We start from the raw sequence: 15,160 nt of genomic DNA, 5'->3' as shown, positions 1-15,160 counted from the left end.
TGTGGATGACGTCCCGTAGAGTCTGTGGAGCAGCACACTGTTTGGACAGTTATTAAGCTGTGTTCTTTGGATTTGCAGAAATATTCGGCATGGTGATATTTATTTCTAGAAAATGCAATGGTATATTATACAGCAAGACGATGCTGGGTATTTCAGCAGTATTAAGCTGATGAATGGTATACAGGATTACAAAAACATGGCTGCTTTCTTCCAGAAGCACTACTACATGTTCCCACAGGTTGGGTTAGGTATTGCAGCTAGCTCCACTGTAAGGCCCAATTCAGACGGTCATATTTTCCATCCGTACACGCAACGGACAAAACCACGGACCTATTAAAGTCAATGGTGCAACCATAGGCCTGTGCAGAGAAACTAAGGCTACTTTGACATATGCACTAAAGGTATCCGACAGAGGAACAGCCTGTTGGAATTCACCATATCCAGCATAGCCAGATAGGGCCATGCACTGCACGACCCCATTGACTATAATGGAATTCGACCGGTTTCCGGCATGAGCGCCAGATTTTGGCCTGACCAAAACCAGTACATGCATTGTTTTTTTTTTATGGGCAGACCTCTGCACTCATCCTGGAAATAGGACTGATCACCGCTAGATCCCATTAGAGGCTCCGATGGTGAGCAGCTAGATCCACTGAATTACGGTAGGCTGTTCCTCTGCCTGATGTGAAACTAGCCTAAAGATGCTAAAAAAAATCCTGTCTGAAACTCATCCATTCAAGGATGGTTCGTAAAAAAAAAAAATGGGTGCAGGCTGACAACATGGACCCTCTACATGAATTGATATGTAGCTGTTTTTTGTGGAGAGAAATAAGGGCTAAATGTGGCTGCCTTTTAAAAAGGATTTATCTCATGAGACAACCACTTTATTTTTTTTCCTAATATCCTCTTGTTTTTGTTTTTTGTCATTGTCATATTCTTTGGTAGTTTCCGAGGTCTTGAAAAAAGTTGAGAAGTTGAAACATAAAATACATTTGAAAGTTGTGGAACTTTTCATGATACAATAAAAAGGCCTTGTCTACATACTAATTAATATTTTGTAAAATGTAAATTATGCCATTGGTTTTTGAGAATCGTTGACAACTCGTATGATACTTCCTGTTTTTAAAAAATGGCCACCGTAGCCAAGTCAAAAGAGAGACCAATATCTCGTAAAAATAAACCGGAATGACCACATTTTGGTGAACCTATAACTTTTATTTTGCTAATATGTGGCCAATATTACATTTTTGGGTGGAAATCCACTTCAAATTGAACTCTATTGGTGATTGGATGAGCCCATTTCAAGTCCAACTATGAGCATGTTACCATCTTGGATGTGGATTTGGATTGTTGGCACATTACATTTGTCATCTGACCATTAATACGATGAATAGCTCGATGTTATATAAACTCATGTCAGTGTGATCTTCGAGGCTGCTGACTATTCGTTGTGTTGATGGTCCAGATCCACGCCAAAGGATGCTTCATTTTCTCTCTTGACCAAGAGCCGTATGGCAAAAACTACTTTGTGGCTTTAATGGGCTTCACTTATGATGGCTGCTGGACCCTGGCAAATCATAACAAAAAATGCATGTGGTTTTGGCCCTGTGGATAAGCAGACTGTGAATGCACCCTCACAGCGCAGCAGTTCCAAATTATCCCCGTTTTCTTAGATTTTAATAGTGTGTGAGTCTACCATTGTGATACAATGGAACCGTCCTGGTAATGATGCTCATGTCGAGCCCTGGTATCTGTGTAATGTGGTTCAGAACCTGTTTTAATCAGAATAAACAGAATTGATGATGATGGTGCAATATCGAATGCTTCATTAATAATGAAATGACTGGTTTTTGTTGTGTGTTCTGCTATAAAAGGGCCCAGGAGATTGCAATGTTGTGGCTGAAATAACATCTGGTCAGCATTGTACATTGTCAATCATTTATTGCGTGCCACAGTTAACTTCTTATTAGTGATTATGGAAACATTAGGTCAACATGTATTAACGGTTGTTTAAAAGAAGTGAATGCAAATGAAGACAGCGTTGTTGCTCTTAGCAATCCAAGAACGGTACGGTGTGTCATTTTTGCAAATCCTATAGGCAAATAAAAAAGACCTTGCCCAGGGTTGGCCAAAAGTTTTCTCTCGTCATCACATTTCACGTAAAAACTGGAAAAATTCTTGGTTTGAGGGAGTATGCAGGTTATTTAGGGAGGGGTGAGCAGCCACCTGACATGTGCACCATGGTCGTATTGTGGAAAAACCACAAGATCGGCCCAAAAAATAGCCAATACTGTTTTCCACCTTGATGTTCTTGCAAATGCCATACCTCCTGCATTGTATGCACAGTGGCTCGTCCATATGAGCAGCTGTGCCTGTAACTTCTTTTGCCACGTGCAGTTGAATGGGAAAAGTTGCCAGTACAGTCATGCCTGTGCTTATATATACGAGGACACTGTGCTCCTGCGAGTCCCCTTACTTTGCTGAGTGATATATGGCAGAAGACAAAAGTCGCGGATAGGGTTAGTATGTCACAGACACTTGTTCCTCACTGAGAATGTAATCTGCTCACCTGTTTGAGTTGTGCTAAGCTGAGCACAATTCCAGTGAAGGCAAAAAGCAAGGAAATCAGTAGGTTGGTGCAGCCTAGACTATCAGGAACCCTGGTGGCAGGAGCCAGTGGGGTACGATAAGACTGTGGATATTGGCAAGACTGGTGTAGTCGAGCCGATGGTTGACAGTGAATGGCGCAGCACACAACCAGACGTGAATATATGATGATTGCGGTTTTATTTTAGGTTCAAGACAACGCGTTTCAGAGTACGGAGGACCCCTTTATCAAGTCTGTGTAAGAGACGTAGCTGTGTATATGGCGCGAATGCCAGTGAGTGCAGCAGCTACGAAGCGCGACCCGGCCCTTCTGCAAAGACATGTGCAGCGTTTAGGCTCTTAGGCAGTTGAAACGTTTCAACTGCCTATGAGCCTGAACGCTGCATGTGTCTTTGCAGCAGAGCCAGGTCGCACTTCCTAGCGGCTTCACTCACTGGCGTTCGCGCCATATACACAGCTACGTCTGCTGCACAGACTTGATAACGGGGTCCTCCGTACTCTGAAACGCGTTGTCTTGAACCTAAAATGAAACTGCAAGCATCATATATTCACGTCTGGTTGTGTACTGCGCCATTCACTGTCAACCATCAGCTCGACTTCACCAGTTTTGCCAATATCCACAGTCTTAGGCTCCATTCACAGGTCCGCATCCGTTGCGCAATTTTGCAGAACGGGTGCGGACCTATTCATTCTCTACGCATCCGATTTTGCGGAGCGCCGCCCCGATCTTCGGGTCTGGAGCTCCGCAAAAGATAAAACATGTCCTATTCTTGTCCGCAGCTGCAGACAAGAATAGGTATTTCTATAGGGGTGCCGGGCGGGTGTGTTGCGGGTCCGCAACACACCACGGACGTGTGAATGGAGCCTAACTTTTCTGAGTGTCAGGGATCCCCGGTGTAATGTTTCTATTGTTGCTTTAGTCATAAAGGGGTTTTCCCACTAACAACATATCCCGTATCCAACACTTATGTGCCCCCCTCACTCCTTTCTCATTTGGGACTCCTGCTTCCCCATTTTCATGAATTGCTGGTAGTCCCAGTGGTCAGAACCCAAGCAATCAGACACTTCTCCCATAACCCGTGTTGTTAGTGTAAAACCCCTTTAATTATAAAATGCTTATTGTTCTGTATATACAGCTTTCGTGGAGAACTATAAGTCTCCATGGTGATAGACCACAAACAAACTGCAGTGCGATGCTTCCTTAAATGTGTCCGTTCCTGGATGCTACCCCCTCAAAAACTATGTTAAAAAATTAAAGGACGAATAGAATTGAGCTTGACTGCAGGATCAGACTACACAGCTTATTTGTAGTCTGTTACCATGGAGACCTATAGTTTTCCGTAAGAGGGGCAGGCTGCTGTGGAGGTCACGGTTAAGGGGATGGTCCGGTATGGAGGTCAGTGTTAAGGGGCAGATTGATGTAAAGGTCACTGTTAAGGGGCCGGGGTGTTGTGCAGGTCACTGTCAAGGGGGTGGTGTGCTGTGAAACAGTGAGGGGAAGGCTGCTGTAAAGGTCAAAGTTAAGGGGGTGGGCTGCTGTGGAGGTCCAATTTTAAGGGACGGGGCACTGTGGGGGGGGGGTCTGGAGGTCACTGTTAAGGGGGCTGGGTGCTGTCACTGTTATAGTGGATAGTGTTGATATCTTTTAACGACACACACAAACAGCCTTCAGCTAGTAAATAATAATGGTTGCATAATAGACCCTTTCTTTGAATAGGATTGTAAAAAGTGCGCTGTGCGCTGGTACAGTGGTTAGTGCTAGCCTTGAGCTGTACAAATCTTACATCGTAAGCTTTATTTTATGCCGGGACCTATGTAAATAAATGCACTGTTTATACCATATAACGCAATATACTATGTCCGCACAGTATAAATGATAATAAAAAAAAATAGTCAATTAAAGATTGGTAAATTCTGTTTGCAGAATAAGGCCTCATGCACACTAACGTATTTCCTTTCCGTGTCCGGTCTGTTTTTTTTTTTGCAGACCGTATGCGGAACCATTCATTTCAATGGGTCCGCCAAAAAAACAGAAGTTATTCCGTGTGCATTCACGCGTCCTATTATTGTCTGCATTACGGATAAGGATAGTACTGTTCTATTAGGGGCCCGCTGTTCCGTTCCGTTCCGCAAAATGCGGAATGCACACGGACGTCATCCGTATTTTTTACAGATCCGTTTTTTGCGGACCGCAAAATACATACGGTCGTGTGCATGAGGCCTAAGTAGAATATAAGTCTCAGTTGTGAGAAGTTTATGTTCACTACAAAATCTCTCATTTCCGTTTATAATATGGTGTTTTATATTTCAAATACTTTTTGTGCCCATAGTGTGGCATTAAATTCATAAAAAGTGTACAGTCCATCAAATGCCTGACTGGCAGTGAAGATGTTAAGAATGGCTCATTCTCCACAAATCTCTTTACCCATCAGAGTCTCTTAATACAAGTATCAGAGTATTCATGCCAGAAGGCCCATTGCCGGTTACCCACTGCCTGTCCCTTTAATCCGCTTGTTTTAAATAACTAATGAGAAACATTTAAACTCATTACTCTTTCTGCGGGGGCCTTCAGGTCGGCTAATCTTATTATTTATGAAGTGATGTGCTCTGTGATAGTACTTAGTGCATGTTAACAGATGCTATTATCTCAAGCTGAATCGTGAACGCAGCAGATATATGAGAATGTTATACGGTGATTCCACTGCAGGCGTGTTATGTACGACGGTGAGAGTGTAGAAGACCACAAGGAGACCATAAAGAACACCATGACACTGGCTCAGGAGGTGCCAGAAGTCATGTTATGAGTCCATTTATAAATCTCAGGGGGAAGACACCATTAAGACCAATTCATTTTTTACATTAAATTAAGGAACCAAAAGGTTCTAATGTATGCTTGTAATGTAGAACATATTTTACATCACATGACTAATGAGGCCTGACGAGATAATGATCAAGACATCTCTGATTGGAAGAAGAGAACAAAGTTCACAAACTGTTCTCATATTGGAAAAAATCCTGAATCCCATTGTGTCCAAAGAAGATATTAAACTGGATCACACAGTTCATCTATAGGGTGTTTTTTACCCATATACAGATGTGTCCACCCTTACACTCCCGAGAATTTAGTTAAGGGCTACAATTTCTCAGTAAAGGAATTTATTACATTATCATGGCATATTTACAAAACACTAAACAGGCTGCAATTCACATCATAACCACTGGGTGTCCACATATAGACACATATAGCTATAGCATAAACAACTCCAAACTGAGTATCTCACTCATTTTGAGACATGTCAAGCCAGGAGGAAAGGTAAGGAGGGACACATCTGTATTTGGTTAGAGTCTGGGTACTCTACTGGGCAAATGATTTAAGAGTGTGTTGGTTCTGATGAGCTTAGCTAAAACCAAGGCAAAAAGTTTAGCCAGCAGCTGTCACGAGGGTGTCAAGAGCCACGTCTGACTCCGTTATACCCGGGGTCAGGAAGTCGCAGCGGGTGGCTGCGCGTTCGATGTACAAAGACAGTGCTGTTTCGTAATGGTAGCTTTCTGGGTTTGCCTTGCAATCCTTTTTGGCTCACTCAGGGATCCGTAGCTTCTCCTCCTCAGCTGTTTCTTGTCCAGCAATCCCAACCTCCTTATATTCCCATCTCCCACTTCTCTGGTTGCCAGATATAGAGCTTCCTGCCTGGACCTCTATACTGACCCACTGGAGCTGAGTAGCTGAGATCCCTGGTTGTTGTTCCAGAGTGTTACCCTCCGGATCCCTGTTTTCTGCCATGGTGGTCTGCTGTTGTCGCCCACATGGGATTATATGTTTGTCTGTATTGTCTGTCCTCTCCTTGGTGTTTTCCTCTTAGTGTCAGTGGTGCGGACTAGTGATCCCACCGCCCTGTTCACTACACAGGGCTCATCTTAGGGAAAGCCAGGGTTTAGGCACGTGATCGGCGTACGGGTGAGGAACCCGTCTAGGGACGTCAGGGCAGTCAGGTGCCAGCTGCAAGGTGAGTCAGGGGTCACCACCTTTCCCTCTCCCTTGGACAGGGCCTTCCCATTTCCCTCCCTTTGCGTGACGCCAGTCATTACAGCAGCTGCCAGTACCAACAGGAATACAGTAATTGTCTAGGTGGGTAAAAATTGAGCGTTCGGGTGGGATGCTAGAGGAAGAACCTAGAGAGGGTCAGAACAAAGAAATATGGTAGCCAAGAACACAGTGTAATAGGGCACAACATGTTAATGGAGAAGTCAGGAAACTAGAGGCGATATGGGTATCACAAGCAATAGCATAGTCAAACATTCTGATTTAATCTGGGATTGGTAGGTGGCATTGCACTTTGCAGTGGCAGTGCCGGAAGCTGCAGAGGATGCTGGTCCATCATGTTTTGACTAGTAGGTTTACTGCTGTTGTGTCATCTTCCCTGTCTATTAGTTTGTTCAGGGAAACTGCTATGTAACAGCCGATGCATTGGTGTGGGTCAACTGATCACTGGTTCAAGCTAGTCTCGTTTGGGAAGCAGTTCCTGATTGGATAGCCTTTCTTAAAGTATTTGTGGTCTCTGCTGTGAAAATGCCAGTGATAGCGTAAGCTCTGTGCTTTTGTATCCAGCAAATTCTTGCATATATTATCTATTTCCTTGTTTAGTTACTCTTTGTTTTTAGTTTGGTTCTTGTGATTATCCTTGTCCAGGTGTTGATTCTTTATCTTGGTCGGTGCCCTTGCTGTTTGAATTTGCATTGATTCCAGTTCAGCTTTGCTCAGTTTGGGTTTTTGGGTCTCTGGGTCCTAGTACTCTCCATCTGTTGTGTTAGGGTCAGTATTTTAAAGTGGGGTCTTAATAGAGGGATATTTAGGGCCATTGAGAGTCAGTCGCATAGTGACAAGAATGGATACATGGAAAGATTCAGGGAGAGTTAGTTAGGATTAGCTGTTTTCTGTTTGTTCACCTTTAGGCTACTTTCACACCTGCGTTCAGGTGTCCGCTCGTGCGCACCGTTTGAAGGGGCTCACGAGCGGTCCCGAACGCAGCCGTCCAGCCCTAATGCATTCTCAGTGGAGGTGGATCCGCTCAGAATGCATCAGTCTGGCGGCGTTCAGCCTCCGCTCAGTGAGCGGACACCTGAACGCTGCTTGCAGCGTTCGGGTGTCCGCCTGGCCGTGCGGAGGCGAGCGGATCCGTCCAGACTTACAATGTAAGTCAATGGGGACGGATCCGCTTGAAGATGACACCATATGGCTCAATCTTCAAGCGGATCCGTTCCCCATTGACTTTCAATGTAAAGTCTGGACGGATCCGTTCAGGCTACTTTCACACTTAGAAATTTTTCTAAGTTATAATGCAGACGGATCCGTTCTGAACGGATGCAAACGTCTGCATTATAGGAGCGGATCCGTCTGATGAAACATCAGACGGATCCGCTCTGAACGCAAGTGTGAAAGTAGCCTTAGTAATCTTCATCTGTCTTCTTCATTACCTGGCTGTCCTGATCATCTGTCTGCTTCATTAACTGACTGAACTCTCCATCATCCGTTTGTGCCATCGTCTGTTTACCATCATCATTCGGTTCCTGTCATCTAATGACTTTATTCTTCTGCATATCTGTTACCTGCCAGTTTTGATATGTGTTTCATAATATAGTTCTTGCTACCATCCAGTTATTATTCAGTTTGGCTCTACTGTCATCCCTGTGGGTATTGGAGTACCGGGAGACACTAGTTGCAATTGTGTTAACAACTGGCGTCTATACTCGTTCCAAGGTAACTTTATTACAGATGCAGTTAAAGGGGTTGTCCAGGTTCAGAGCTGAACCCGGACATAACCTGTTCTTCATTCCTTTAGCATGTATGAGTGGAGCATCGGAGCATTTCTTGCTCCGATGCTCCCCCTTCCCCTGCATCGCGCAGGGCAAGGTCTGTCTTGTTTACTTCCTGACTATTCTGGACAGAGACTTCCGTCTAGCAGTGTTCCCGGTGACGTCATCGGCACTAATGGGCAGTCTTATAGCGCTGCCCAAGGCTGTTTTAGAGCCTAGGGTAGCGCTATAGACCACCCATTAGTACCGGTGACATCCCCGGGATCACTGCTAGGCGGAAGTCTCTGTCCAGAATAGTCAGGAAGTAAACAAAACAGTAAAGGAAGTAAACTCATACATGCTAAATGAGTTAAGAAGAGGTCCCCTTTAAAATCTAGTTTTTGTTTGACGTACAGATTTACAGATTAAGTAGTAATAGTAGCGTTAGGCCAATTTCACATGGCAGTGTTTAGTCAGTGATTTCCATCAGTGATTGTGAGCAAAAACCAGGAGTGTGTTTTACACAGAATTAAGGTATACTGGATAAACTTGTTTTTGACCCAATCCTGGTTTTGGCTTACAATCAGTGATGGAAATGACTGGCCAAGCAGTGATGTGGGAATTAGGTTTTAATGTTACATATCAGTAATTTCACTCTCTTTTAAAAGAGTTGTGCCACAAAAAAAAAAAATTCTACATTATTCAAACCAGCACCTGAATCTGAATTCTGTAATTGCATGCAATTAAAAAATTTACCCTAGTCAGTGAGCTAGTCAATAAAATGTATCTGTATAGCGCCACCTGCTGTTTGTTATTTTCCTTATTTCTTGTCCACCTCACTGAGGTGGTCGCACAGGCTCATTTTAAATCTTCAATTGTCACCAGCCATATCTTCTGTTAGCAGCTGTGGCAGTTACAGGGAAATTTCTACAGCAGAAAGGATACGTCTTCTGAGCTACCAGCCTGAAATAAATGTAGAAGAACTATTGGAACAATGAATTTGGAGATCTCCAGTTCCATTTGAGGTACAGGGCTGGTTCTAGCCTTGTTAGAAATAGATTGTCATGTTCCATATGATGTCCGATTTTCATGTTTTACATCAATCACGGCATAAACCCTTTAATTGGGAAATTAATACTGGTAACTAGGGGCTACTGATCACCATGGCAGCTCTTTTTTTAAAGGGACTGTCTGTAAAGAACACATCTGGAAAATGTCTAAAATTTGAATGTTGGCATCATCAGTATTTGTCGAAAAAGAAGCACGGCTTTTCAAACAGCTATAGGTTGTTTAATCCCTTGAAGATATAATCTCATGGTGACAACAGGTTGTGAAATTTGTGGCACAAAGAGGTCATGACGAAGATGCCGGGATCTATAATGGTCCAAGATATACTGAGGATGTACTACAACATAGTAGTTTAGGAGTAGGACATTGTAGAAGCAACCGGAGTACTTCCCAGTAGTAATACGGTAGATAATGGTATAATCATCTGTTTTACTGACGGGTCCCTCTAGCACTGTTATACCGCATGACTTTTTTTTTCGGAGGCTTATATACCTATTTACATAGAGATGAATTCTACTTTTTAGATGTTTATTTTATTCTAATGTGGAGAAGCTTGTCCAGAGGAAATTGTCATGTTCTCTTTGAAGTTCATTTAAGGATTTTTTTTAAGGCTGAATTACTAAATTCTTTGGCATAGTATATTGAAATATTTTGAAGCTTTTAAATGTTGATTCTACTCGCATTGCTGTAGTACCTTGTGAATATCAGAAAGGGGTTGTATAGTAAAAAAAAAAAAAAAAAACTCATTTCATTTAGGGAATTCTGAGTTATGTTGCGGACATTCATCCATTACCTGGATCACAGAGTAGCTACAAAGTGCCCCTCCATTGTCGGACTGAGATGCCTAGGGCCCATCAATAAAATGAATTCTGGTGGCCCACTCGTACAGCTACATGCAAATATTATCTGACCCCAATTCAGAAATCCCTAAGATTGCAACATACATTTATCTTCAGTAGTAGCCCACTACCTAGACTGTGCCCCGGACTTTCCTGTTCTAGAAGACATCTCAGTTGCCCAGTGCATCTATAATAATAAACTGGGTAGTATGTTTAATGATATGCCCTATATTCTATATGATCGCCTAGGCTGGATGCTGTACTCTGAATATCTGTATGTAGTGCAGTCATTGTACTGTGCCATGTGCCACTTGTGCAGGGTGTGTGGGAGGACTGGGGGCTGAGGAAGACCTTTGCAGTGTGTGAACCTAGCCTTAGAGTATTGTACGTTAACACACAGAAGATTTGTTGCAGACATTTCAGTGACTGTTCCATTCATCTGAATGAAACTTGCAGAAATCAATTGGGGGAATTTCTCATAGACTGGTGTTGTATGCCAGTCTATGGTATCCCCTGTGCTGCGCCAAATTTTTGACGAGGCACACGCCTGGTCATAAATTAGGCGCATCCCCCGCCGTTCCGTGCACCTAAACTGAATTACCTGGCATATATTTCAAAATGGTCTCTCTTTTGCCACGCCCCTTCTCGAAAAAGTGACGGGGGCAGCGCATAAACTCCACTTGCTCCTAAGTGTAGGCGCAGAGGCATTTAAAAAAATTGCAAATGTGAGGTTTACAACTTTTTTAAACCAGAAAATGGAGTGGGGGGGAATGTTAAAGCGGTTGGCCTATCTCACACATTGGTCGCATATCAATAGGATATGCCACCAGTGTCCTATAGGTGAGGGTCCCACCACAGGAAAGGAGCATACAAAGTGAAGGAGAGCAGACTGCGCATGCGCGACCTCCCTTCTTTTCTATGGGAGTGCCGAAAATAGCCGAGAGCTGGCTCGGTTATTTCTGTCAGCCCCATAGAAGTGAGCGGAGCGGTGGCTGTGCTTGCACGTTGCGCTTCCCATTCATTACTATTGGAGCATGTGCCACTCTGCTATTTTCATCAGTCCCATAGAAATGAATGGAGGGCAGCAGCGCATGCGCAGTCCATTCTCTTTTACTTTGCGGGCTCCGTTTTGGAGAGAGATGCAGGTTCCACCTCTGGGACCCCCACCTATCAGATATTGGTGGCATATCCTAGCGATATGCCATCAATATGCGAGATAGGTCAGCCCCTTCAAATTCCCCCAATGTGTTGGCCTCCAAAGCAAACCCTTTTTGAAAGGTGTGGGACTGTTTTTCGGTCAAATCTGCAGCATGTGGATATGCCCTAAGCAAACCATTTGCCACAATATTACCTATGTTATTAGAGTAAAAATTTTCATCAGGGAGTTACTTGTTCAGGCTCCCTAAATACTAGTACGGCCTTGCCAACACTGAGCCGGTATAAGCTCCTACAAAGACAACAGATGTTACAGCAACTGGGCCGCAAGCCAGTGAAGAAGGATGGGAATGGGAAGAAAATGAGAACCCGTTCTATTACACTAATTGCTTGTCACTATTTCTATTAAAGCAATAATATTAATACCACTACTTCTCGGATGCCATTGCTTATCCATGTGCTCTCTATGGGTGGCCCTTTTATGGATAAAATCAAACAATGTAAAAAAAGATATTGCTCGGGGTCAAGTATCTGCGCTAGCTTTACCAGTGCTTTTATTACATTCTAATTGTCATATTGAAAACAAACATTGAATTTAATGCAATTCCTTAAAATGATTCAATAGACACCCAAGTGCGCACTGACTCTTCAGCATGGAAATCAAGTTGGCGGAGAAGAATACTTGTAAACTTAGATATACTTGGTTCATGACTTCATCAGGAAGTCACGGGCATAGCTATGGGATGACTGGTGATGCTTGTGCCTTGGGTTTTGGGCGCCAGTGAGGGGCCACTCAGGGTGAGTTCACATCACCTTTATTGATTTCCATTGTTCTGTTTCGTTGAGGAGCAGAACAAAGAAAGTAACAAAAGTGTCGGAAACGGCACATAACTGTCAGGAACGGAGCCAAACAGATCCCTTTCGCTAAAATTGGGTCTATTCAGGATCCCGCTTTTTTATAAAAGAAAAAAGTCTTTAATGCAGGACCTATCTCTCCACTGTTTTTAATGGGATCCGCGACTGGGGCTTTGAGCGGAGCCTCCAATCCAGATGTGAACAAGCCCCATTTAGATACAAGGCTAGAGCCACATACCAAATCTACATTCTGGACGATGGGGTATCCTAGCTGAAACACTATATAACGAAATACTATATTTCCTAATCACCCGTATGTAGCAGGACTAGAACTGCCTTGTTATCTATAGGAATAAAATCTAGAAATTGAAAGATCTGTAACATCTACCATCAGGGGAATTATTTTGTACAAATGACAAGGTCGTAACATCCGTGTGTTTTATGTATTGGAAACTGCTGATGGCCCAGCCACAATGCTTTAATGGCTTCACTGTCAGTTTTGACCAAAGTCAAGAGGTCAGAGTTAAAGGCTTCCAGGCAGAAAATCTACTACCATTAACCCCCTATGGGAACCACATGACTTGCTGCACTCAGGAAGAGTCACAGTGTGCCACAGCTGCTTTCAAATGTGTGACAGTGCCTTAACTTGTAGTCAATGTCATAATGGGTATTTTCGAACTAATAGAAAGATTAAAAGCAGATCTTGCTATTCATTTTTCTGTTAGGAACTATATGTTCAAGCAATTTCCTAATCATTCTCTGGGTTCCTCGATCATATGGAGTGGATTTGTGTAATGGGAGAGCAGCTGTATGAAAATAAAATTCTCTGCAGCCGCTCTTCTTGATGATGTTATTAGAATATAGTCCATGGACATCTCCACACAGCATCATGAGAGCACCCCTCCCCGATAGGCCAACCAGGAATAGTTTTTTTAGGGAAAAAGAGTTCTCCATAGCTACTCTCCGTATTGCTCAAAACTCTTATGAAACTTGATGCAGATGGAACAGTTCAGTGTGATATCCTGTGACAAAAGCCATTGAAAAAGTCAATTAAAAGTTTCTTGCCATGCTTTGCTTTACTTAGCCACCTTAAGATGTCAATTTACGACATCTGGATGTGATTCTAAAATAGATCCTTTGTAGCTCTACAACTTAAAGGGGTTGTCTCGTGGTGGCATATCGCTAGAATATGCCACCAATGTCAGATAGTTATAGGTCCCTCCATTCATTTCTTTGGGACTGCCGAAAATAGCTGAGCGCTGGCTCGGTTATTTCTGGCAGTCTCATAGAAGTGAATAAAGCGGTGGTAGTGCTTGCGCGCTCTCCACTCATTTTTATGGGACTTCCAAAAATGATAAAGGGCGCTTGCTCTGCCATTTTCGAAACTCCCATAGAAATAAATGGAGAGCACGCCGCGCATGCGCAATGCGCTGTCTTTCACTTTTAGGGGTCCATTCTGGAGATAGGTGCAGGTCCTAGAGGTGACATTGGTGGCATATCCTAGCTAGATATCCTAACAGGATTTTGCTTTCTTTCTGCATCCAATAGTCATGCCTTAAAGTTATTTTTTGCAATCATTAGAATATGTTATGTGTTCATATTTTTCTTTTGTGAAGGACCTGAATTTTCAGAACATTGAAAAAGTTTGGATGGTCTTTGTAGATATGATGTTAAGCTTGACCTTGTGTGTTTTCTTCAAGGTGCAGATGCAGTTTGGCAAAGTCTTTACCGATGGACCAGAGGCCTCGCTGCCACCCTTATTGGGAAGAAGATGACTTCTCCATGCCTCTGCCTTTTGATCTTAGTCAAATTTTGACAAAATTGGAAAATTTTATGGAGAAAGACTAAGAAGCTGCTTCAGTGATAACCCATGAAAGAGAACTTCTGCATTTGCTTCTCAGACAGACACACAGCCAGCATGTCTACTACTAAGCTGTCTACTACTAAGAATAATGTGTAGTTCATTGTAAGAAAAAGAAATGTGTGGAACATTTTGTAATATTCAAACATTTTTTAGAAGGTCCTTGTATGTATTACCACCATCTGGGGTGTCGTTCATGTAGGCTGTGAGAAAAAGACTCATCATCTATAGAAGACTAACTTGTACAGAAAATCATGTGTTCTACCAAAAAGGGCATTAGGAGACCATACTGAAGTCTAAGTTTTATACATTTTAGATCGTTTGTGACTCCTAGCACATAAATACTTGCAGAATATACTATATAAATATGCAGTATATGTAGTATAATACCTTGTTCAACACTAAGTTAGATTTTATGATATTATTCTCAAATATGAAGATGTCATAATTATTTTTAAATGGGTAGTCCACCACTAAATTGATGGCCCATTTCTTAAGATATTTGATCTGCGGGAGGCCCCTCCGATCATCAGAATGAAAGTGCAACAGCCCCAGGGTCATCTATACATACAACTATGCCAGATACCACAGCTCAGTCTCATTCAGATTGTACCTACACCAATCAATTGTCAACTTTATGGATAGTCCAACAATATTTGGTGCCGGAATACCCCTTTAGGCTCCATTCAGACGTCCATAAAATGGGTCCGCATCTGTTTTGCAATTATGCGGAACAGGTGCCGACCCATTCATTCTCTATGGGCCCGGAAGAGATGCGGACAGCACACAGTGTGCTGTCCGCATCCGCATTTCCGGAGCGCGGCCCGATCTTCCGGTCCGTAGCTCCGCAAGAAAATAGAGCATGTCCTATTCTTGTCCGCAAATGCGGACAAGAATAGGCATTTCTATGGGGGTGCTGGCTAAGTGTATTGCGGATCCGCAATTTGCGCATCCGCAGTGCACTACGGACGTCTGAATGGAGCAT

The 15,160-nt window shown here is 43.1% G+C and overlaps 1 protein-coding gene across 3 annotated transcripts in view; it reads left to right on the top strand.

Annotated features, from left to right (window-relative positions):
• Positions 1-14,430, top strand: part of FTO (FTO alpha-ketoglutarate dependent dioxygenase) — a 280,792-nt gene extending 266,362 nt beyond the window's left edge. For 2 of the 3 annotated variants that reach the window (XM_040410711.1, XM_040410709.1), the window contains exon 9: positions 14,015-14,430. In XM_040410711.1, the coding sequence (XP_040266645.1) occupies positions 14,015-14,162 (148 nt within the window). In that variant the 3' untranslated portion in view covers positions 14,163-14,430. The remainder of the gene's footprint in view (positions 1-14,014) is intronic. The other variant, XM_040410710.1, reaches the window with a different exon arrangement.
• Positions 14,431-15,160: the final 730 nt, after the last annotated feature.

This window comes from Bufo bufo, chromosome 10 (genome assembly GCF_905171765.1).
Source record: "Bufo bufo chromosome 10, aBufBuf1.1, whole genome shotgun sequence".
Lineage (NCBI taxonomy): Eukaryota > Metazoa > Chordata > Amphibia > Anura > Bufonidae > Bufo > Bufo bufo.
Note: the sequence above shows the minus strand (reverse complement) of the source record. Positions and strands in the feature narration are given on the sequence as shown.